This window comes from Falco punctatus (genome assembly GCF_963210335.1).
Source record: "Falco punctatus genome assembly, chromosome: 3".
NCBI classification, from domain to species: Eukaryota; Metazoa; Chordata; class Aves; order Falconiformes; family Falconidae; genus Falco; species Falco punctatus.
In genome coordinates, this window is record NC_137582.1 from 76,091,868 (window position 1) to 76,115,700 (window position 23,833).

The 23,833-nt window shown below is 39.9% G+C and overlaps 1 protein-coding gene across 3 annotated transcripts in view; it reads left to right on the forward strand.

The window, feature by feature from the left end:
- Nucleotides 1-19,373, forward strand: part of MOCOS (molybdenum cofactor sulfurase) — a 262,563-nt gene extending 243,190 nt beyond the window's left edge. For 2 of the 3 annotated variants that reach the window (XM_080378145.1, XM_080378147.1), the window contains 4 exons: nt 592-716; nt 1,322-1,427; nt 5,368-5,494; nt 8,419-15,811. In XM_080378145.1, the coding sequence (XP_080234271.1) occupies nt 592-716; nt 1,322-1,427; nt 5,368-5,494; nt 8,419-8,745 (685 nt within the window). In that variant the 3' untranslated portion in view covers nt 8,746-15,811. Of the gene's footprint in view, nt 1-591; nt 717-1,321; nt 1,428-5,367; nt 5,495-8,418; nt 15,812-15,838 lie in introns of those variants that run through there. The other variant, XM_080378146.1, reaches the window with a different exon arrangement.
- The last annotated feature ends 4,460 nt before the right edge of the window (nt 19,374-23,833 follow it).

Genomic DNA, 23,833 nt, shown 5'->3' on the forward strand with positions numbered 1-23,833 from the left:
ATGACAAGTCTATTACCAGCCTCTCACTAGACAATTCACTAGTAATGGAAATCATCTTTAGATAGAGAGATACTTAGGTTCTGCTAGCACTGCCATGTTTTAATGTGGAATGTCTGTGCTAAAATGAATTACATTAGAGAATTAACATCGTTGTACCTGATGGGATCATTAAAAATTACATACAGTGTGGCACAGTGGAGCAATCTTAAATTCAACTCAGATTAATCCTATTTGAAAGCACAGACCAGAGACTAACTTTTTCATAATACTGTATTGTAATATGGGCTACCAGTTACTGTACTTCAGAGTCAGTGTCTTGAGTGTTGTGATTATTTAATCCTTTATTCCACAGTAATTTTCTGTATAAAATTAAATTAGATCTCGTGAATGTTATCTTCAAGAGTAACTGAGTAAAGTTGAGAAGATGGGGAGATGAAATTATGCAGAGCTTGACATTAGACACTCATCAGACAACACAGATTTTGTATTTTGTATTGAAAGAAGCAGAATAAACATCTTAATTTTTCTTCAGTTTTACAATTTAAATATTGGGCAATCAAATTTTGTTAAGTCCCTTTTTTCTCATAACAGGGTGAAAACATATGACTGTGGAGAAAGAATTGCTGGCTGGTTCTCTGTGTTTCTTGGTCGTCCATGTCGCTTGATAAGACAAAGTTCAGACATGAAAAGCAGGTCGCACCAGAAAAATACAAAAGGTATGTTGTCATTCTTTATTTGGGATTCCTCACTTAGTAAACAGGCTCATGGAATTCATACTGAGTGTGTAACTACCCTGATAAGGGTGAGAGAGTGATCCAGTATTGATCTAGTAGGTTTCAAAGGGTACATTTGTACCTAAACTGTCTATGCTGCCCTTCTGCTTCTCTACGTTTGGTGAAAAAGTACAGATACACCATCCTGAGGGTTTTTTTATCATCATGACCATAATTTGGTCTGGAAACTCAATGATCATTTTGAAAAATTACCATGAAAAATGTATAAATAAAGAATTCATCCTTAGACTAAATTTCATTATAGAAAGGATCAAATTGAAAGGGCATTGAAATCCATAGGTATTGCTTTTGTAAATTGTTTTACAAATTTGGTAAAATCTCAGCTCTATATGAGTTTCTAAATGCGTGACATTATTATCATTTACAGGTTTGAGGGGATTCTTGGAATCTTTCCTTGGTGTTTGGAGCTGAATGAATAATTTTTTAATGAGAATGAATGAGATATCAAAGAAAAGATGAAGTGAAATTACTAGTTTAACCTTCCTGATTTTTAATGATCATGTTAGAATGTTGGATTGATTTTTTAGGTCTGGCATCTGCTACAAACATATCTCTCTCTCTTGTGAATGAAGCACAATACCTCCTGATAAATGTAGCAAGCATTCTACAGCTGAAAGAACATATTTCTGCAAGGTAAGATCCTTCTGTCTCCAAATGTCTCTCAGCAGTCTTGGATTCCAGAATCTTGCTGTAAGATGCCAATATAACTGTTTTATCTGGAAATTTATAGTTACTTTTCAATGTTCAACAGATCTATAGGTACTAAAATGCTATAATGACTCATTCTTGTGTGACTTCTGAAAATGTGGATTATATGCTTGAACATAATCTGTCTGCCAGTCATCTTTAGGAAAACTTAAACAAAATTCTTGTCAAAAGATTTGGTGGCAGGAGATTATTGGGGAACAGCCAACTTCTATTTGTGAGAAAAACAAGGATAATTAGGTTTTCTCAACATAAATAATTTGGCAGTTGAAAATACTAAATTTTGCTACTTGCTGAACTATTTCTTTCCTATGAGAAGCATTAAGATTTAGAGCAAACACGCACAACAGAAATATCTTAAAACTACTTGTAGGACTAGATTCATCTCATTTCTTAATTGATTTGGCTTTATTTGTACGAAATTGGGAGATAGGAGCAGCAAATGAAACATTGAGCCAACCCACAGTTCCAAGATAAGGGACCTATTACCAACTAAATTTTCATACACTGACAACAGAAAGTTATTGTTTCTTGGGTGTAACTGGGACAGGCTCAGATTCAATAGAACATCTGCCCTCAAGGCCTCCATCACAGCTGTGCATCCTACAGCCCCGGTATTTGCCTCTGAGCCCCCTTTTCCTGTCTCGCTGAACTTTCCTGCCTCTGCTTGGTGTCATCTTCTTTCTTCTTAGTTCTTAGTCACCCACCAAACATGCCCCCTGCGTTGAAATTCCTGTTTTGAGCAGAGGAGGAATATGGTGGGGGTTTTTTGTTGTTGTTGGGGGTTTTGTTTTTTATTTATTTATTTATTTATTTTTATTTGGGGTTTTTTGGTAGCTGTAGGAAGACTCATATAGAGCTTCAGGATTTAAAACCACTGACTGGTTTTCCTTCTGTAGAAATCACTTGGGCAATTTTAGGATATCATGGCAGTGCTCTGTGAAAATAGTTTGGAAAAGGTTTGAATCAGCCCATCTCTCAAGCCATTTTGACTACCCTTTCTCAGTGATAATTAATACCTTCTTTTGAGGCTTGACTGGCTGAGTTACATCTCCTTGGGATAGCAACACTTCCAGTCATCCCTTACTCAGACTGGACTTTTTCCAAGGTAAGACTCAGTAAGGAACCTTCCAGACATGGGATTTGAGTGCAATGAAGAGTGAGGCACTAGAGGGAGCCACAAGTGAGCGTGAAGAGGACAGAGAACTTGGTAAAACAAGTGATGTCAGACGATCCACTGATTTCACATCTAGTATCTTCCTAGTACAACTAGGCTTGTAATCTCCTTTTCCTCAAAGGAAACTCCAGATGTGATGAAGCTGCCATGGTGCCTGAGAAGCATCTTGCTTCCCACTCTGCAGCACAAGTTGGAAAATTCCTCCCTATTTTACCATGCAGTGCTTTCTCAGGGTGCTGGGGAGATAAGTTCAGCATAGATATACAGCATCCTCATTCTGCATGGTTAATAAATCATGGTGTATGAACTTTCAAAATACTGAATTGTGCAAAGTGCTTTCCAGCATCTGCACTTACAAGTCTTTATTAAACTTATTTCTTTATTAGAAATTATTATTTAGCTTCTTGGCATTCAGGTTTGGCTTTGTTTAATGGAAACCTGCTAAGTTTTATAAAACAATTTCAATCTTCAGTTGAGTTTTAATAATTTCTCGTTGTATCTTCCATAAGTAAAAATTAATCTTCAAGTTTGCACTTGCCCTTTGAGACATGATCTAAAACAGAAACAGCAATTTAATTGAAAATTAAAATGTAACACAGTGTTGGAGAGCTACATGTACATGGAGATCTCGTCTCTCTGGTGTTGCCATTTCAGGTCACCTCCATGGAAGTCCTCATGGCCAGGCCTTATGCTCAAATGTTCTTGTTAGAAACATGCCCTCGAAGATGCAAATATTCATTTTCAAGTTTGCCTGTTAAATGTATATAATGTGTTCTGCCTTGCAGGGCCCACTACTGCAAAGTCCAAAGTACCTAGGCTGGTTTTGCCAAATTGCACTGATCTCCACAACAGATCCTTGTTGACATTTGCAGGGTGAAGGTACCTGTGACTCCATCCAACCAATGCATGTTTTGAATGAGGGGAAATAATAGGAATTTACTCAGATACATGCTGCAGAGTAATTAGAAGCAGTTCCAAGGGCTGGGGATAGGCGCAAGAGAGGTGAGGTATTTTGGTGGTGAGCCTGAGCAGGTGGAAGGCACAGAGACTAGGAGCAGGGACATTGCAGTCTTTGAGGATCTGCAGCAAAGGATAAAATAGTAGAAACTCAAAGTAGTTTTCAGCAGCTGGCTCAGGACACTGCAGCTTTGAAGCTACTGGGGCTTTCGATCCTCCCGCTGGTACCAGCTGGGGTGGCAGGCACTTATATGTCACAAAATGCATTCAAAACTAGAGGCTACCCAGCACCCGAGCTCTAAGAGCCCACAGCAAAGCTAGGAAGCACAACAGCGTAACTGAACTTGTCAATGATGCACTGCTATTTTCCTCCTTGTCTGTTTGAGCATCGGCATAGTCTACAACTTCTGTTGGCTCCTGTCTCCTGCAATCACTACGAATTGTGTCTCAGCCTTGGGATTGCTTGTGGCATCTCAAGGGAAAACCTGTAGCACTTCAGCTTCCCATCCCACTTTCTACCCCCAGGCTGCTGGAGCCCTTGTGAGGCTGGGCTTGTGTGGTTTGACTGAAAGTCTGCACAGGCAGTTTATCCTTATGCACATTTGTCTGCTAAAGATCATGCAGACTGTTTTAAATAAAATCAAGCTCTTTTTTTTTTTTTTTTTCATCCAACAGGCCTGTTCTGCCAAGACTGCTTCATGTGAACAGTTTTCCCTGAACTTTCATTTTTGCATGTTTTTCTTCATTTTAATTTAAACACATTTTAAACTGTATGTCCTTACTTTTTAAAAATATTTTTTCCAGGATAGAAACTTCTCTTTTCACCACCTCTGCTATAGAGTGTCATATCCCAAAGTTGTCAGACCAGAGCTGCTGGAGTATCAAAAATTGTTCACATCTATAACAGCTAATTCAAAAACAAAATGTTCTTTCCCACGAACACTCTCTTGCAAATTTTAGGGCCGTCTTTTTTTCTGATACTGGTTGGGTTCTCCTTAGAAGAGTGAAGAATGACAATCCAAAGATGCAGCCAGATTTCTGATATTTGTATGCAGTCTGCTGCTCTGTCTGCCTCATATATGTTCTCCACACTGACACAAATCTACACTCTGGCAATTCAAATGTTTGTAAAGAGGTGAAGATACCACCACACCAAGATTATATTTTCTTCAAAACACCTATAATTTTGTGTAATCTGCTGCATCCCAAAGGCTAATAATAATAATAATAATAATAATAATAATAATACGAGGAATACATTCTCTCATAAAATACCTTTGCTGGTCTTTTTCACCTTCAGCATCTGCTGGTTTTGTCCCTTTTGCCATTGCAACATGTGCAGAATAAGTTTCTGTCTGCCTTCTTTTTAGAAGCATCTAACAAGTCAAATGATTACTAACTCAAAAGATCTTTTCATTTGTTACCATTGGCCTTACGTAAGATAACTATGAAGGAATTTTCTCATATGTGTTGTTCACAATCATCTGCCCACATGCTTTCATACCTACAGTTCCAGGTCTCATCTCTGAAGAAGCCATCTGGAGGATTACAAATTATGGTTAAATACCCTGTACCATTTTCATAGCTTTTGTAATAAAACTTGGTCCGAGTTATTCTGGAGAAAGATTTACTGAATCATGTTACCCACTAGATTCCTACAAAACAAACATCTACTGCAGAAGTAGTTAATAAAACTTTTTTCTTTTCTTTTTGTCTGTCACCTCTGTGAGACAGATTGGAAGAGCCACTGGAAATAGAGGAATTAATCCGACGTTTCCGTGCCAACATTGTCATCAGTGCACCAGAGTCCTTTGAAGAAGAAGAGTGGGCTGAAATTTCAATAGGTGCTCTGAGATTCCAGGTGTGACCTCCTCTCTTGTCCTAGTCCCAGTCTATCACAAAGTATTTTGACCCCTCGAGACAAAGCAATTTTTGCAAGGCTTTGACTGGAACATGGGTGGCACAGCTTGTGCACATACAATTTAGGGAGTTTGTAAAAAGACCAAACATGCTGTGACCTGTGGCAGACATGCATCAATATAATTGAGAGGTTTTGACATATTTCTCCACACCTTTTTTTTAATTTCATAATTCATAAAATTTCCTACCTCTATCCAACTGAGCAGAATAATATTCACTGTTTTGAGGCAGAGTTTGCAGCAAATACTTACCCAGCATATCACGAGAGAATACTGGTTGTTGTTAAGCATAATAGTCCAAATATAACCTCAGATTACTGCACATCAAGCAACTGATGCTAAAAGATTGGACATGAATACAAGTGAACAATCACTGTCTGTTGCCCTCTGTTGTATACATTTTGTCCTAATCTCCATTCAAGACATGTTTTTAAGTCTAGCCTGGTAGGGACTTTTTGTATGTTACGCTTTGTGTCATATCTAACAACATAATGTGTTTTGTACTGTAAGGAAAGTGCTGAAGAGTCAGACTGTTGGCAAATACATTCTTTTTGAGAAAAACTTCAACAAAGGATCCATGAAGACGCTACACATGAAATCTAAGGGAATGATGCCAAGGCCAGGCTGGATGGGGCTTTGAGCAACCTGGTCTAGTAGAAGGTGCCCCTGCCCATGGCAAGGGGGTTGGACTAAATCCAACCGGTTGGATCTTTAAAGGTCCCTTCCAACCCAAACCATGCAATGATTCTATGATGCACACGTTTATTACATGTTCTATTGGATCTGACTGGTCCTTAGATGTGAAATATGTATCTGAGAATGCATTGCCTAGGATGTGAAAGTGGCTTATTCATTGTTTTCTCAAGGATGATAATTAAGGTGTGAATAACAGAAGGGCTAAGGTCAAATCTAGAAGCTGTGATAGACATCACTCCTGTTTCTTTCTGGTCAGCATACTGTAAGAAATTGAGAGGTCATTTTTTCAGTAAGGGTGGAAAATATGACTTATCTGTTCTTTTTTATGTGTACTTTGATCAGTAAGCTGTATTATGAGTTACAGAAAATTGAGGGAAAAAATTCTTTAGGTAGGAGATCAGAAACACAAAGGACAAAATCCTTCGTGTGTAGCTTATTGGAAGCTGGAGTTACACTAGGGAGCTCAGCTCGGGATCCTGTTGTGGAAGATACTGTAAAATTACAAAATAAAAAGGCATTCCTGTTTCTGGCATTTAAATATTTTAGGAATGAAAGCCAAAAATAGAAAGGCTTATGCAACCCGCATTGTATTTTCCAGTTTCTTCTAGATCCATATTCAGATACATAGTAGAAATTACGCTTGATGCCAGAAAAATGGTAGAAGAAACTGTTGACCAAAGCAGGCCAGGGGGGAAATATTTCTTTCACTGTCTTGTTTTCTTGTTCCTTTAATAAAATATTAAAGCTGTGGAAAATCATCTTCTGAAAAAACTGAGCCAAATGTATAGCTTTGATGATTACACTGAGGAGTTGTACAAGCAGTTCTAGATGCATCTCAAAAAAATGAATCATAGAATTATAGAATCATTTAGGTTGGAAAAGACCTTGAAGACCATCAAGTCCAACCATCAACTTAACACTGCCGAGTCCACCACTAAACCATGTCCCTAAGTGCCTTACCTACGTGTCTTTTAAGTACCTTCAGGGATGGTGAGTTAACCACTTCCCTGGGCAGCCTGTTCCAATGCTGGACCACCCTTTTGGTGAAGAAGTTTTTCCTAATATCCAATCTAAACCTGCCCTGGTTCAACTTGAGGCTCTTTCCTCTCATCCTATCACTTGTTTCTTGGGAAAAGAGACAGACACCCACCTTGCTACCACCTTTTTTCAGGTAGTTGTAAAGAGCGATAAGGTCTCCCCGGAGCCTCCTTTCTCCAGATTAAACAACCCCACTTCTTTTAGCCGCTCCTCATAAGACTTGTGCTCCAGACCCTTCACCAGCTTCATTGCCCATCTGTAGACACGCTTCAGCACCTCAATGTCTTTATAGCACTTCAGATCAGCATATAAAAATGTTTGCAATGTAAGGTTTAATTATTGGCCCTATTTGAAATTTATGACACATTTTACAAAAGTAGAATGTGTATATTGGGATACTGTAAGAACAGTTATTTTCTATAATGTACAGCTTTGCTAAATTTAGGGATGCAATCTTAAGGGAAACTGCAGTATGGTTTCCTTCATGTTAATGCTTTAAGAAATTTGTTGCAGTGGTTTTTTTCCCCTAAAAACACACCCTATGTCAAAAAAGAATTAACTATGAGATCCATGCTCTGTATTATAGATGTTAGACTACAGGATCTCATTATTCCTTCTAATTATGTAAACTTGTGAAAACAGACATTTTGCATTCTGATTATCTACAAGTGCCATGCATGTAAGAAAGATATTGTGCATTTCAGCTGTAAAACATTCACAAGAAAATCCTCCTTGGATTAAATCCAGAGTTGCTGGCTTAATTTTGTATTCAGTTCTCCTTTGGGCAAGTAGCCTTGCCAGCCTGTAGATGAAATGAAGCCATCAGGAAATACAAATTTATAAATGTTTGGTATTTCTCAGATTCTGACTTTGGGAAAGTTTTGCATAAAAAAAGGAAAGAAAAAAAGTGAATTAAAAATTCAGTGAGATCTTTGCAAGTAGACCCTTTGAAAATGTACTTACTACATTAGGTGAACAAGCCTGACCTCTCACATACTTAAAGCATAGAAGAACACACAAAAGCTATGTGAGAGATACGTGTTTAAGATAGTATGACGGTCAGAAGATTGTGCTGTTGTGTGTTGGACTGCTTTGGCATACAGCTATGAACTTTCTTTAACTAAAATTTCAGGTTGTGGGTCCATGTAGCAGATGTCAAATAATCTGCATTGATCAACAGTCTGGGGAACGAAACAAAGAATTTCTGCAGTCTCTTTCTGCTGCCAGAGGTAGAAAGGTCAGTACAGTTGAAAAAGTCCAAAAAAGGTGTATAGAAAGATGTAGTGGCTTTATTGCATGCACAGTGAAATACCTGCTGAGAGAATATTCACGATTAAGTTGTTATGCTAATCATTACCATTTTTTTTTCAGTGAAAAGAGGGTGCACTTACAATGCAGATATGACATGGTTTATTTCCATAAAATGCTCAACACTTTTTATTCAGAAGTTGACTATTAATATGCATTATTTTTTACTGTGGTTGCTTTTATTCAGTATGTACTGCTTTACAATGCGCTTATTTCGGTCTTGAAAAACACAAACTGATGCACTGATGTCATTTAAGAAGAGAAATCTGAAGAAAAATCAGAAAGTGTTTGAAATTATACACTTAGCTCATAAGACTAAATTTTGTTCTTACTGTGAGAAACCACTTAGCATGGAAAACAGCAGATATGAATATAGTCAAAGCAGAGAGTAATTGATTAAGTAAGTGACTGGAGAGTAAGTGTGAAAAACAGGCATTCATTTGGAGTCCTGCTTCCTAAGTTTGTATTGCTGCTTGGAATGGAGAGTGCTCAGATGATAGCTAAATAGTTCAGCGACCTAAAAGCTTCACAAATCTCCTCATACCTATTTATTTAGCTGAAAATCCTTACTCTAAATTCATTGCTTCCCATTTGTTAAGCTTCTGTTGTAAAAGTTGGTTAGCCAGTCAGAGCTCAGAAGCCTCACTAATACCAGCCAAACACCAGAGACTGGGCACAGCGCAGGGGCAGAGCAATAACGAATAGGCTGAAAATCATTCACCCAAAGAATGCCCAAACAAGTTACAAATACTTTATTTGTTTAGAAAAAAAACCCAATAAATTGATTTGTCTCAGTGATTCATTAAGCCAACAAAGGGCTACGCTTTCAATGAATGTTATCCTTGGTGAGTAGGAGCCGCCTGATGCAGTGAGATGGGGGAGAGGTGAGCAGGCAGGGGCCAGCTGCCTAGGCACAGCTTCCAGCTGACCTGAGATGACTTAGGGTTGCACAGCAGGCTCTGGCATCCAGATCACCACAGACATGTCCCTTTTGTGAGATGAGCACCTGTCCATGGTAGGTAGCTTGAGGACAAGAATCCTCTCCAGGTGATGGTAAGCCACAGCTGGAACATCTGGGACACGTCAGAGTACATTCTGGCACTTTGGGCGAAGATGCTGCCCAGGTGCTACATGGTGTGTGGTATGCGGGGGACTTTACCCACCTACATTGTGACTTGAATCCTGTGTAGAGGGAAAGCACACTGTCAGGGACCTTCCCAAATGGCAACAAAACCTTACGTAGGACATAGATTCCTCAGGAGAGGCAGAGCATCTTCTGCATGTTTCCTGCAGCAAAGATGAGCTCCTCTTCCATTCTGATTATCTCAGCAATGCGAAGATTTTCTTGATACAAGCACTCCCAGAACCGAGTAACTCGTTCAAACAGAACTAAGGCAAAGAGAGCAATCCAGCCTCTTGAGAACAACCTGGCACCAGATAAAAGATGCGTGGCAAGGTGAGGCACTGCAGAGCACAGTGCTGCTATTCACAGCAGGGGAGTGCCCTGCTTCCCTCCGCTGCGCAAGGGTATACGTGCTGCAAAGAACTGAGCCTTCAGCTTTTTTTTTTATTTTCCCAGCCTTCAGCGCTGCTGGCAGATGGGAACTTGTCAGCATGCCAAGCTCTGCATAAGGCCAAGTCTTCTCCGTTAGCTTGACAGCTGAAAGAGGTAGTTTGAACTGGTAGTTTTGCCTGAACTTGTCTGAGAAGACCTCAGAGCCCATCCCTCCTTCAAGTCGTCTGTGGGGTGATGGTCACCAACTGGTTATCAGCGAGTGGCACCTGAGGACTACCATATCTTCAGTGTGCTAAGCAGACCTAGCAGAGGAGATTGATCCAAACCTTTCACAGTGGAGAGAAAGAAGATCAAGTTCATGTGACCGCTAAACTGCAGAGCTAATCCTTTGGTGACTCATATCTCTAGCATGCCCTTTTGTTAAGGAATCATCTAATAGACTTAATTTTCATTTTTTATTAGATTATAAGATTTTTGTCAGATTATATCAAATACAGATTCAGTGAAGGAATTTAGCAGTGTTTGTTCCCAGATGTCAATAATATGATTTGAACTACAAAAAACAGATGCAGCAAAATAAGATTTGAGCTAATTTCCCAGTACAAGGGGAACTGATATTTTTGAAAGGTTCTTGTAGTTGCTCAGTTTCCAAACGAATGGATAGCATATCCTGAATACTTAATGAAAGAGTCAGATATCAATATTTACTATTTTGTTTTGTTTTTCCAAGAACACCAGCCTGGAAAATATATTGAACTTTATCAGACTGGTAGCCCAAATAACAGCACTGCCAATTAACTTCACTAATAAGCTAGATAGCATAAGGCTTTTAAGAGGTGCTTCAATATTTATTTCTGCAACAGTGTTTTTCTCCTGAGAACCTGGTGCTCCAAGGTGAAAGACTGAGGCTTTGCATAGAGGGATTGCAGCTGAAAGTCAGCTATTGTAATTAGCCACACAAGTAATTTGCATGTTTCCTGATAAATGTCAAGCAAGGTGCTGATGCCTAGCCAGCTACTTCTTATGAAACTTTTTATCACATTGTTTGAAATAAAACACAAACACTGCTACAAAGTGAGCTTGAGCTCTGCTGCCATCAGTTCTGAAGAAACGCTCATTAAGGATTCCTTCTGTAATTTTTGACTGAAAAGGAAAAATGAGCTCTCCTGTGACACAGCTCTGTTACTGCAGGAGACTACAAAAGACTAGGTAACTACATTAAGCAAATAGCACAAAAGATAGCCACACACTGTTTCCCATGCATCAACACCTGATGTAAAACACACATAGACAGAAAGGAGAGAACACTGAATTCTTGCCCATCTTCTGTGATTTGCCGATGCAGTTTAACGCTGACAAAAGCAGAAGCCCTGTGGGTAGATCTGCAGTAGTGCTAGAAGCTGGGACTTGCTGTCAAGGTAGCAAAGGGAATTGCATTAGCAGCCTGCCCCAGTATAAATGTATGGATAGTGGTACATCAAGGGAAATCCATTATGTTTGCACATGCCCTCGTACACTAAAAAGCTTGTGGTTTTTTTTTGCCTGCGGGCTGTTGATCCTCCTTTATGTGCCTTGATCCTCCTTCATTGTGCCTTGGGAGAGCTTCTTTCCCTGCAAAATTAGATGGTGCCTCTGGATTGCTTACTGCAACATTAGCAAGAATAGCAAATGGCTTCTCTTATCTGATGCATCATTATCATCATTTTCATAGTAATGCAGGGCTTTACACTGTGCAATGCTTTTCATCCAAAGATCTGGAACATTAGCAAACAGTGATTGAAGTAATTAATAGACTTCTGAAATAATACGGTTCTCTTTTCTCATTGGTGGCTGAACTGGAAAATGCATTTATTTAAGGAGGAGCAAAGGAAAATCAGTTCTTAGGAAAACATTCTGCTGTCCAGATATTTTCAACAGAACAAGATGGAGGGGGGGGGGAGGGTTGACAGCAAATTAAAAGTTCCTCTTCTTTCCAGTATGAAAAATCAGCATGTTGAAAGTGAGTACTTTCACTTCCCTATTTTGTAAAGCTTTATTATTACGTTTTGGTGAATCCAGAGCTAATAAAACATCCTTATGGTTTTTTTTTAAAAAATGGCTTTATTAATTGCATCCCACTAACCTTTGCATGGGAGGCAGGACATGTTATTGTATGAATAAAATGAGCAGGCATGAATAAGTAAATTTATCTACTGGGAGAAAGCAGCTGAGAGCTATATCCAAGGGCAAAATCCAGAATTCATCCATCCAAAGCTACATTTTAGCATGCACTGTCACTTACATGCTTGTTACACATCCTAGCAGAGCATTTTCCCTACCAAGTACTAGTCTGAATTAACTGATTGTTTAGGAGCTGTAGCTTGAAGGCATCTCATCTCAGCCTTTGTCAGATGTAGTGCCTCAGGTTTATATCTTAACAAAAGGAGATACTGCACCCAGGATATTTCTCTGTCAGTGAATATCTAAGCAGTGTGTATTACTGTTGATCCAGTAAATGTGCTTGAAACAACATGCAAGAATGAAAGCATTTTATAGCTCCTCCTTTAAGCGAGTGTGATGATTATCATATGATTCACTGCTGGCAAGAATAAGTACGTTTTATCTATTTCTCCCAGCAGTGAAGCATTGTGCTTTTTCCTAATCAAGAAGCTTTACATTTTTTTTGTCTCTGTGAAGTTTAAGAGTATTGGGGAGAGCCCCTACTGACATCAGAACACCAAGAACATAAAGCCACAGAACTCACAGTCCATCACTCCCTTCCCAGTTCTTGGTGTTTTCTGGGGAGGTTATATTCAGAATGAAACGCCCTTGAAGTCAGGAAAAGGTAGCGACAGCACAGAGAGATTATGCGTCTCACTGTAATAACTCTGCAGGCTGTAATCTGTGCATCTGAAAGCCTCGTTTTTCAACAGTGAAATGTGAGAAGGGCCAATTTCTACATTTTTATCTTTCTCTTGAAACAGAGCTGAAATGACAGGGTGCACAGCTTTTGTGGTTGCTTGGTGGGGGGCAGGTTGCTGTTATCACTGCTTGCTGAGTCAATATATGTAATTATTGAAAAAACAAAGAACTTTACTTAAAAAAAAAAATTAAATCCACTTCTGGTAATTACAAGTTAAAGAACATTCACAAAAGAGGTCAGCAATTCCAAGCAGGTATGAGTACTAAAATATGTATATCATCAGTATATCATCACCTTGAAAACTCCTGAGGTATCACCCAGTCTCAGCACTGAAAAAATACTATGAGACTTTAAATGCCAAATCAGAGTAGGGAAATACTAAGGATCAGTATTAAAATAATATTTGAGAACTCCTGAAGATAAGATGTATTTGCACATGCCTTTTCTTAAGTAATTCTGAATAAAGTGCTTTAAGAAAAAAAAAAATCTTGCTACAGGTTTCATAACAATAGAAAAATTGGTAAATTAAATTCTCCACAGTGAACAAGCTGCCCAGATTTAATTTGGTCTCAGTTTAAGACAAATCAAGATGTCAGTACAGTAGATATAAATAAAAACTTCTCATGTATCAAATAAGTTCATTTACAGAGATGGGTTTTAACATTCCTTCCTGTGTGAAAAGTGGTATAGCATAGACTAATATTCATTTTACAGTATTTGGGTTTTTAAAACAACAAAATTATGTCAACTGTCATTTTTGCACTAGGGTGTAAGATGTAAATCCAAGTTATTAACCATAAGGCTGAAAAACACATCATTTGTGCCAACAGAGAAACCACAGCTTGTTAACAAATAAGAGAAAAGCGAGAACAGAAAAATAATACTATATACTTTAATATTTCAAATGAAAGAGTTACTAACTTACCATTTTAGCATCACAGCTGATTCAACACTGTCACTGTACTGGAGGATTGGGATCTTTCTGTGCCGTAGTTGTTCCTCAGCATTAAATACTAGAACACTGACCGTAAGGATTTACGTGTGTCCACCAGTGTTAACACCATTATGGTCACAGGTGTCCAAAAGGTGTCATTAACAGGATAGGCCTGATCAGGCCCAGCTCGTACCCCATATGTATGAAATGCCATTGAGATGAAGGAATAGCAGAAGTAGCCAAAAAAACCTCTACTTGGAGGCTGGTTTGGGGTTTGTTTTTTGTTTTGTTTTGTTTTTTTTTTAATGTTTAGGATTACAAACGGAAGAGAAAGACCCACATTCAGAATCTGAGGCCCTGTTTGTACAGATCTGTGCTTTACAGCAGCTCTCTCACTTGGGAGTAGGTCTCAGCCTTACCTCTCACTAATTCTTCAAAGACCAGAAGCTGTTTGGTGTTACCTCATTACTGTATCTTTCTTTAATTATACAGTGCAAGAACAGGAGAAAACATACTGCCTTCATATTTAGTCTGTCAAATATACTCCCTTAAATTCAGCTAACACTTTTTTTTAATGCATTGCAATTCCTTTTACCTAGTGTATTCTTCTAAATCTACTGTAAATGTAATGCTCTCCGTTTCAGGGTCATCCATCTCAACAATGGCAGTTAATGTAACCAGGAAATGGAGAAGGAGAATTCAGTTTTGTTTGTAATGCATATCATTTGCTTATTTACTTTATACGTTTGAGTGACTGGTACATTTTGGCGGCAGCCTACCAAACCAAAATACTTTCTATTGAAATCTGTAAAAGAAAAAAGACAAGAAAAGAGGCATTGGGTTTCCAAGGTCCTCAGTTCTGATGAACAAAGACATTCTGAAGTCTACATATCAATTATCAATTTAACATGGTCTTCAGCGTTCCTTTATGTCTAACTTTACGTATTTATTTAATTAACTATTATCTAATAGTCTGGAAAAGATTATCATGAGATTGCAAATCTGTTTCTTGTGCATTTCTAAATTCTCCACTGTTGAAAAACAAAACCACAGAAACACACCAGTCTCTTACTGTGACGTTTCCAGATCACACTCGTCTGTTCACAGCTACAACTGTGATGTTCAATGTGCTTAAGATCAAGACCAGACATAAAAGTGCAGCTGCTCAGATCAGGTTTTCAGTGCCTGCAAGGGTGTATGGTCAATGGGTGAAATGGTTATTCTGTTCCTCTGTTCTTTATTACTCAGTATCACAAGGACATTTATCTAAGTATTTCTAATATTTATGTAGGATGGCTTCACAGGTAGTGACAGGGAACAAGTGGTAGTCCTAATAAAACAAACTTTCTGAATATTTTCTGTAAAATATGCTAAAATATTCATAAAAACAAATGAAGGGAAATTCACAAAGGCTAGACAGAACAAAGTTCTGTTAATAAAGCGAATAATTCATGGTAGAAGATGCAAGACTTTCCCTCACTGTTTGAACATACATGCATTCTCATGCTGCCTAGTCTTTTTTTTTTTTTTTTTTTTTTTTTTTTGTGATAATGAATTAACTGTATTTGTCAAGAAGCCAGAACAGTCATTAAATGACAAGACTGTGAGGGAGTGTGAATTGCATATATGATACTATGGAACTCATGATGAAATACTATGTTATTTATCCACTTACTTAAGGTATTATTCTTGAATAGCATGGGGTTAGCTTTTGTTTACTAGTCTATTATAGTTAATTAGTTAAAAATGTTTTTAATTACAGGGAGATAGCACATACCTCCTTATTCTTAAAGCAATATTGTTTTTCTAAACATATCTGGGTTGTGAGTTCCTGTATAGATCTGGTTACTTTAACATGAGTTGCGTATCAATAAATGTTTTGCTTTTTTCAGACAAACTTTGGCATATACCTGATGAACCAGCCCTTGTGTTCATCCTTTCCAGATATTTTATCAGTTGGATCTCAAGTACTTCCAGTGCTGAAGGAGAATGCAGAAATTCAGCCCCCGACATCCAGTGAAGAAAAATGTTCAGGATAGATTCAGTGGTGGAGATGAGATTTGTATGCAACTCCCGGGAAAAGTCAGTAGTCATTTATTCAAAAAAGAGTGAAAGCTTCCACTCATTTGCTTCTGGTTTAAGTCTTAATTTTCTGTTTGCTGTAAACGTTATCAGATGGCAGAACTCTTGGTAATTACAGCTCACCTACATGTTTTTGCTTGTGATTAGCTTACAGCAGCCATAACTATTTTGCTCAATTGCTTCAGGATGCAACAGGTTCAATCAAGTTTTACTGGTGGATGACTCCCAAAACAAGCCCGACATTGTTGTCAGAAACCCACATCTCAATGAAGGAAAGTAAACACAACAATATACTACTTCCTTATGTTGCTTTGTTAAAACCACAATTAGGAGAGAGGATGCAGGCAGGACATGTTTTAGAAACAGTTTGGGTGGGAAGGGAACAGTGAGAGAGTGCCGTGAGAGTAGCAATCCATTCAGCTTTTTAAAAATGAAACTGAATGTGATGTGTAGACAGTGTGAAAGCACTGGAGAAGATGGAACTGTTATTGGGAAATCTGTGTCTCCTCCTTCGGAAGTGGTGTGTGAGAATGACAAAAAGGCACAAAGATCAATGAAGATTCAGTATGCTGTTTGCAAAACACATTCCCCATGAAGCAATTCCATCCATTTGTTCTTGACATCTTTCTCTCATTCCCATTTGCTACTTTTCTGTTTGCTTTATTTTATGTGATGATTTCTCACACAGTTGTTTCCTTATGTATTTGTGGATGTTGACACTTTTTTTTCTAAGTAGAGATTTTTCAGATAATACAGTCATGTTTTCTATCCAAACTTTGTTTACCCTCAGTGGTCTCTGATGGCCACTTAAGGGAAGCCTTGAAAGTCTGGATGCTTCTCCATCCCAAAGAGGTCAAGGTATTCTTTTTTCATTCTCTGTGCATTTGATAATGTTCTTCTTAGAAGGCTTTTGTGTTCTTTACGCTCCTAAATATGACTCGTGCTATCTGATTTCTGAGAGAAAATGTGTGAAACCTAGGACCTTGTCTGACATATCAGTTATTGTGAAAATTAAAAAAATAAATAAAGCAAGGCACACAGAAAAAAAAAACAACACATGGGAAGTCAATGTAATAGACTGAACACATTGAGGCCAGGTGTTTTATGAACCCCAGCATGTATCCAGCCAGCCATAGGGCAATTTCATGATTCCAGGAAGTCCTTCTGGAAAAAGAAATTCTCCTAGACTGGCTGCTGTAATGGCATTTGGGAAGTGAAATTTTGACCCTCTTAAAAGCACCCTCAGAACTCTCATCCAACATGATTTAGGTCTTCCTTGGGGCAATTTTGGCTCAAACTGTGTGAAAGTGCTTCTGGCTGAAGCAATCCTTGAGTTGTTTGAGTATATCCCTGGAGGGGAGTAGGTGGTTTTGTGAAAGAATTGGTCAAACAGTCATTCTGAAAGGGAAGCGACTACCACAGAGTGGCATGCAACTGGAAAAGAAAAGGGAAGCATATTGCCCAGTGTGTGAATCAGAACTCAAAAATGGTCTTTTTCCTTTCTCTTTTTTTTTTTCTTCTTTTTCTTCTTTCTTTTTTTTTTCTTTTTCTTTTGAAGAACTGGTTTTACTCACTTCAGCTGGAACAGACTCTTATTAGTCTCTCAGCAAAGCTTTGTAATGGAAATGAGAAGATGCATTATCTATTTCTTACAACCTGCCATAAAATACATGGAAAGAGAGGCCTTTCATATGTATGTAAACTGAGGATGAGTTTTGAGAGTTGTACCTTCCACTTCAGAGCCTGAGCACTGCTCCTTCATGTCTGCTTTGAAAAGTGGGGGCTTTATCTGTTTAAAAGTTAATTATCTGATGTTGTAATGAGCAGGCTTTTTCAAACCTTGAAAAGCAGCTTCATGGTATCTAAATCTCTTAACTGTTTCACTCTTTGCCTTTCTGTTATGCAGAACATTGTTTTGTGGATAGAAAGCCAGCAAAGCTCTGGCAAAAGACCTGCTGTATGCTGACCTTCAGGTGATCTCTGGTGCTTTGCTCTGTCCTCTTCACCTCACCAATATGTCATTTGTTTCAAATGGCACAGAAGTTAGAAAAGGAAATTGAAAGCAAACCTCAGCAAGCTCTGTTTCACTTGTTATTGGATTAACTACAAAATAAGTCACTTTGGTACACAGTGGCTTGACAAATACCATTTGTGAATAGCTTTAATGCAACGTATGATAACTAAGGATGAGAGGATTTGAACTTTAAAAATGTCATGCTTAGTCGTTTTGACCTATTATTTACAGGCAATTATACTCTCTCTCTGCTGTGTCTTAGTAATATTAGATCAAGAATAATTTTGTCATTTTACAGGAGGAAAAAAATATTTTCTCTGATGTACGAACATGCTCATTAGTATATTCCGTGCATTTCCCAGAAGGAACATCCTTGAGCTACAGTGATAGGAAATGTCACAATGCTCTAGGCTGATGGAAGAGACACAAGGAATCTTTCACCTCAACAAAGAATAGTGTTTCCCTTCTAGTAAATGGAGTGTTCTTGCCAAGACAAATTCTTCTCAGTGCCAATACTCTGTGGAAAATCTTGAAGTAAGAAGAGTCACCTTTTAATGATGTGTGCTGTAAGTTTGTAGAAAGAACATCCCTTCCATAATGTGAAAAAAATTCAAAGAAACTTGGCATAGTGCAAACCTAGGTACTGCAGGAACAAGGAGGAAACAAACACTTGAAACACTGTATATATTACATAGAAAGATTATATGTTCTATAAGGGGTGACTTTTCAATCTTCAGAATATATAGAAAAAAGCCTGTTTCATATGAATGCAGGCTTTTTTGTCTAAGCAATCCCATTGCTGCAAAATTAAATCTTTGGACTAATTGCAGGTGTATGTTTTCCTTATATGGATAAGGAATGTACTCTAATAACAGCATTTTCCATGTAGAAAGTCCTCTATATATTTGAAAACTAAGTCGATATTTCCTTACAATGAATTATTCAGATACATTCCATTTTCTGTGAGACTTAACTCCTTCCCAATTCTCAGGGCAAAAAAGTGGTGATCATTAGAAGCTCTAATAATAGCCAGGAAACCACAGGACAGAAATCAGCATTTTTAAGAGAAGCCTCTGAACTCTGTGTTCTCTGATATGACTAAGATATCTCAGATACACTTTATGATTTATATCCTTTGTTAAGGCATCCTTCAAAATATGTTCAAAATTTTAGGTCACCCTTCTGTTAAAATCATACATAAAGCAGAAGGAAGGACAGCGTAGAAATGTGATTATTGTTCATAAATCATAGAGATTATGCTATGCGTTTCTTCTTCAGTCATTTTTTAACTTTCTTGGAAATGAAACCAATAAAATATATATTGTGCTTGATGTGTTTACTGGTGGTGATTGCATTCTTGACCTTTGAGCTCATGAGATGCCAAGTTCTGCTTGGAGGCATTGCCAGTCTCATGGGGCGAGTATGTGGCTCAGGACTGAAGGGATGTCTCGTTGCTGCTGGGATTCACAGGTGAGGTGTTCCTCCAGCTATTTTTGCTCATGGCCTCCATCTGTCCGGTCAGCATGCCAGTCAGTTGCACACTCAACTCAGGCCCTGCACAAAAAGCACTAATCACTGGTTTCCCTTAAAATACGTCTGGAGGCAGTCCTGTTGGAGCCATCTCTGTTACCCAAAGGTTGGAGCTCTCACAAAGGGTGTTGGAGAAAAGAAGGTTCATTTCCCTCCCCTTTTCCTGGAGGGATCCAACACCATCTTTTTCTGCTGCCTAACCATCAGTCAGTGGGCAAGACTGGGGACTTAAAAGGGCTGAGGGTGTGTGGGAATCACAGGGAAGGCTTGTCCCTCCCTTCTCATGAGGTTTGCACAGAAATGGTCTGTGATTCACTGGGCCAGAGAGAGAGGGACACTGGCACAGCGAGGCAGGATCCACACGTGACTCCGAGCTACTCATTCATGCTCTTCTGGATTTATCAAGGGTGGGAGGAGAAGAAGAGCATGACTCTGTAAGCTAACTGGTAGGTCACTTCTATGGAGGTGAAAGATGTGGGTACATCCCTGTCTCTCTGATTATACAGCTGTCATGAGGCAACTACTTAGACACAGCCCTGGAGAAGGGAAGAGAAGGCAGAGCGCTCCTCCACTCTGCTGGGCGCGTGAGACTGGGCTACAGAGGCTTGTCTCCTTTCCTCTGGCCACCAGCATTTAAGTACAAGGTGGAACTTCAGCAAAAATAGAGAACACCTCAAGCGCGTTTCAGAACATGCCAATAGAGGAAACACAAAGTTTGAGTCCTCAAAAGCAAAAATGGAAATTAACCCATGTTTCTAACTTCTTCCTAGGTACACCAGCCACGAGGCCAAAGTGAAAAGGCAAAAATGTGGGAGGGAAAGAAAATTGGCATCTCCTACAGTCAAGGTTTAAAAGAAGGTAGTGATACACATACCTTCACTACCCAGTTTGTAATTTTTTTAGGAAAGAAAGGACATACGTATCCTCAAGGAGGCCCATAAATTGGATTCAGAGAACTCAGAGTAAGCCATCAACAGGTGCCTCTTAAGCAAGGTGCTATTTAAGAGGTGCGTCTTCCCTCCCTTTTGTGTCAACTAGCTTACTTTGCTGCTCTCTCTATGTGATGGCAGTTGCAGGTCCCTTCCAGTGGAAAAGGAAATAGGCAGGGTGCCCTGCATAAGGAGTGAAGTGACTCACTTGGGACTGTGAACAGGGAGAGATGGTAGAGGCATTTTACTTGGACCATCCTTGAGCATGACTGCCATGTGCAGAGGTACATCAGAAACCTCTGTGCAATAATCCCAGAACTATGTGTCACAGAACAAGTTAGTAATATTTTTGCAGGCACTGCGAAGTCATCCTGGAAGGGTGATATTCAAGAATTGTGCTGTTGGGGAACAGACCATGGCAAAGGTAGGATGGGGAAAGGGGACAAACAAAAAGAATGCATGTTGTAGCACTTGCCAGTGAAAACTGCTGAGGGGCTTCTCAAATACCCACGAAGTAAGATGAAATGGAATAAATCAGGGAATTTATTTTAGCATACAGCAGTTTAATCACAAATTTGGAATTACATTGTTCTTAAATGAAGACCCTTTTGCCATGCATGGCTCACGCATAGCCTATAATCAGGTGCATTTCTGTGTTAAACCCAGTTTCTTCTGTTAACCCATCTATTTCAGACTTGCAACCAAAACTTGTCAACACACTGCAAATCTGGACGTCAACATCAGTTTCTCCTAGATGACGAGTATATTCCATCTTTGAGCCCATCTAATGTTTATTGCTGCTTTTTCAGAGGTCCCGTCCGGATTAAAGTACTCTGGCCAGGATTGTTAATGCAGAGATGATTTTTTAGTCCAGAAGTGAAATCAGCTTTTGGTTTCTGAAAGGGCTATTTTTCATGAGGCTGTGTTTGAAAAGCCAACCATGATCTAATCTCATGTCTGTTGTTTTCTGGTACTTGCAACAGATTAATCAGATAAAGCTGTTGAAAAGTTTGTGAGTTATTTCCTGAAGCAAAACAAAACTAGAAGGCTACTGAAGGTCCTGCAATGCTGAACCCATTTTTTCACTTCTACAAATGGAGAAAAACCTCTGAGGTATCCATCATTCATGGATGTAATTCCTAGTGAGTCATGTATTCGATATTTCTAATTTCACTGGCCTAGCCAAATGGTTTGGACTGTTGATTACCCTCAGAGCCTTTGTATTTACTGTCATATTCAAAAAGTTTCTTCCAGCAAACCCTTCAATGCAGAAACGACATCGAATTTCTCTTATGTCAAATCACAGAATCACAGAATGGTGGGGGTTAGAAGGGATGATCTCTGGAGATCACCTAGTCCAACCCCCTCCTAAAGCAGGCTCACCCAGGGCAGGTTGCACAGAGTCACATCCAGGTGGGTTTAGAATGTCTCCAGAGAAGGAGACTCTGCGACCTCCCCAGGCAGCCTGTTCCAGCGCTCTGTCCCCCTCAGAGTAGAGAAGTTTTCCCTCATGTTCAGGTGGAGCTGCCTGTACTGCAGTTTGTGCCCATTGCCCCTTGTCCTGTCACTGGGCACCACTGAAGAGGGCCCGGCCCCATCCTCTTGGCACTTGCCCTTGTGATATTTGTAGGCGTTGATAAGATCCCCTCTCAGTCTTCTCTTCTGCAGGCTAAACAGGCCCAGCTCTCTCAGCCTTTCCTCATCAGGGAGATGCTCCAGCCCCCTCATCACCTGCATGGCCCTCCGCTGGATCCTCTCCAGCAGTTCCCTGTCCCTCTGGAACTGGGGAGCCCAGAACTGGACACAGCACCCCAGATGTGGCCTCACCAAGGCAGAGGAAAGGGGGAAGATAACCTCCCTCCAGCTGCTGGCCACCCTCCTCCTAATGCCCCCCAGGATCCCATTGGCCTTCTCGGCCCCAGGGCACCCTGCTGGCTCATGGGCACCTTGCTGTCCTCCAGCGCTCCCAGGTCCCTCTCCGCAGAGCTGCCTTCCAGCCGGTCAGCCCCAGCCTGTGCTGGTGCGTGGGGTTGTTCCTCCCCAGGTGCAGGACCCTGCACTTGCCTTTGTTGAACTTCATGAGGTTCCTCTCACCGCAGCTCTCCAGCCTGCCCAGGTCTGGCTGAATGGCAGCGCAGCCGCCTGGTGCGTCAGCCGCTCCTCCCAGTTCTGCATCATCAGCAAACATGCCGAGGGTACGCTTGTCCCTTCATCCAGGTCATTGATGAAGAAGTTGAACAGGACTGGACAGTGCTGACCCCTGGGGAACACCTCCAGCCAGGCTCTGTGGGGCTGATCAGAGCCCTCTGAGCTCTGCCATCAGCCAGGTCTTGGTCCACCTCACTGCCCGCTCACCTGACCCACACTGCCTGAGCTGGCCCATGGGAATGTTGTGGGAGACAGTGTCAAAAGCCTTGCTGAGGTCAAGGTAGAAAACAAATGTATCTTTATTCTGTTTTAAGGCAAAAGAATGCAAGATTTCTGTGTTTGATTTGCTATCCAAAGCTCAATGTAATGATTTAATATATTGAAAAGAGAAGGTCCTTGTCTGAGTTACTTTATCTGTCAGTTAGTGCTTATAAAAAGCTGCAGTGTTCCTCGGTAATGTCTAGTCAATTAGAACAAAAACCCAAGCTACAGGAGCGGGGCACAGCTTGCAAACACTTGTCTAGGAATGTTTGCATCTACTTATGTATATATTCAAGCACAAAAAGTCTGAATAGTCTAAACTATCTTAATTTTAGTCTTGGAAAATACTCAGAAAAAAGCATGCACAGTTTTTGTGAGGGAGCACGGGTTGTGGCACCCCGTCTTTTGTATCAAACCCACCACAGTACCCCTAACAACCAAACAGCTGCTGCCCCTGCAAACAGAATGAGTCCTCAGACATGTGAAAGTGCAGGGTAAAGTTTTGTAAATGCAGTTTTGTACCCTCTCTTTTATCAGCTTACAGCTGAACTCTGAGCAGCTCCCCAGGGCCAGAGGCCCATGTCCCTCTCCAGACACTGTGTCACTTGGCTCCACTCTGTCCCACTCCAAATTTGTCCCAGGGACACTGTTTGAAAACTGCTGGCCTGTGCTGTAGCGTGCAAGTCCTATGTTGAGGCCAGAACAATTAAAAGCCGACAGACTTTGCTGATTTTGCTTGCTAAGCTCTGAGGACTTTTCATTAACTAGTTGTGCACAGCTTTATCCGAGGGAAGTGCTTTGTCACGTTCTCATGCAATTTTATGTTGTCTTGTGCTGGCATCATGGACTCATTTGGTCTGCATGCCTGTCCCGCTGGCACACCATGGTAATTTGGAGCTATTTACGTGCCAAGGGAAGAATAT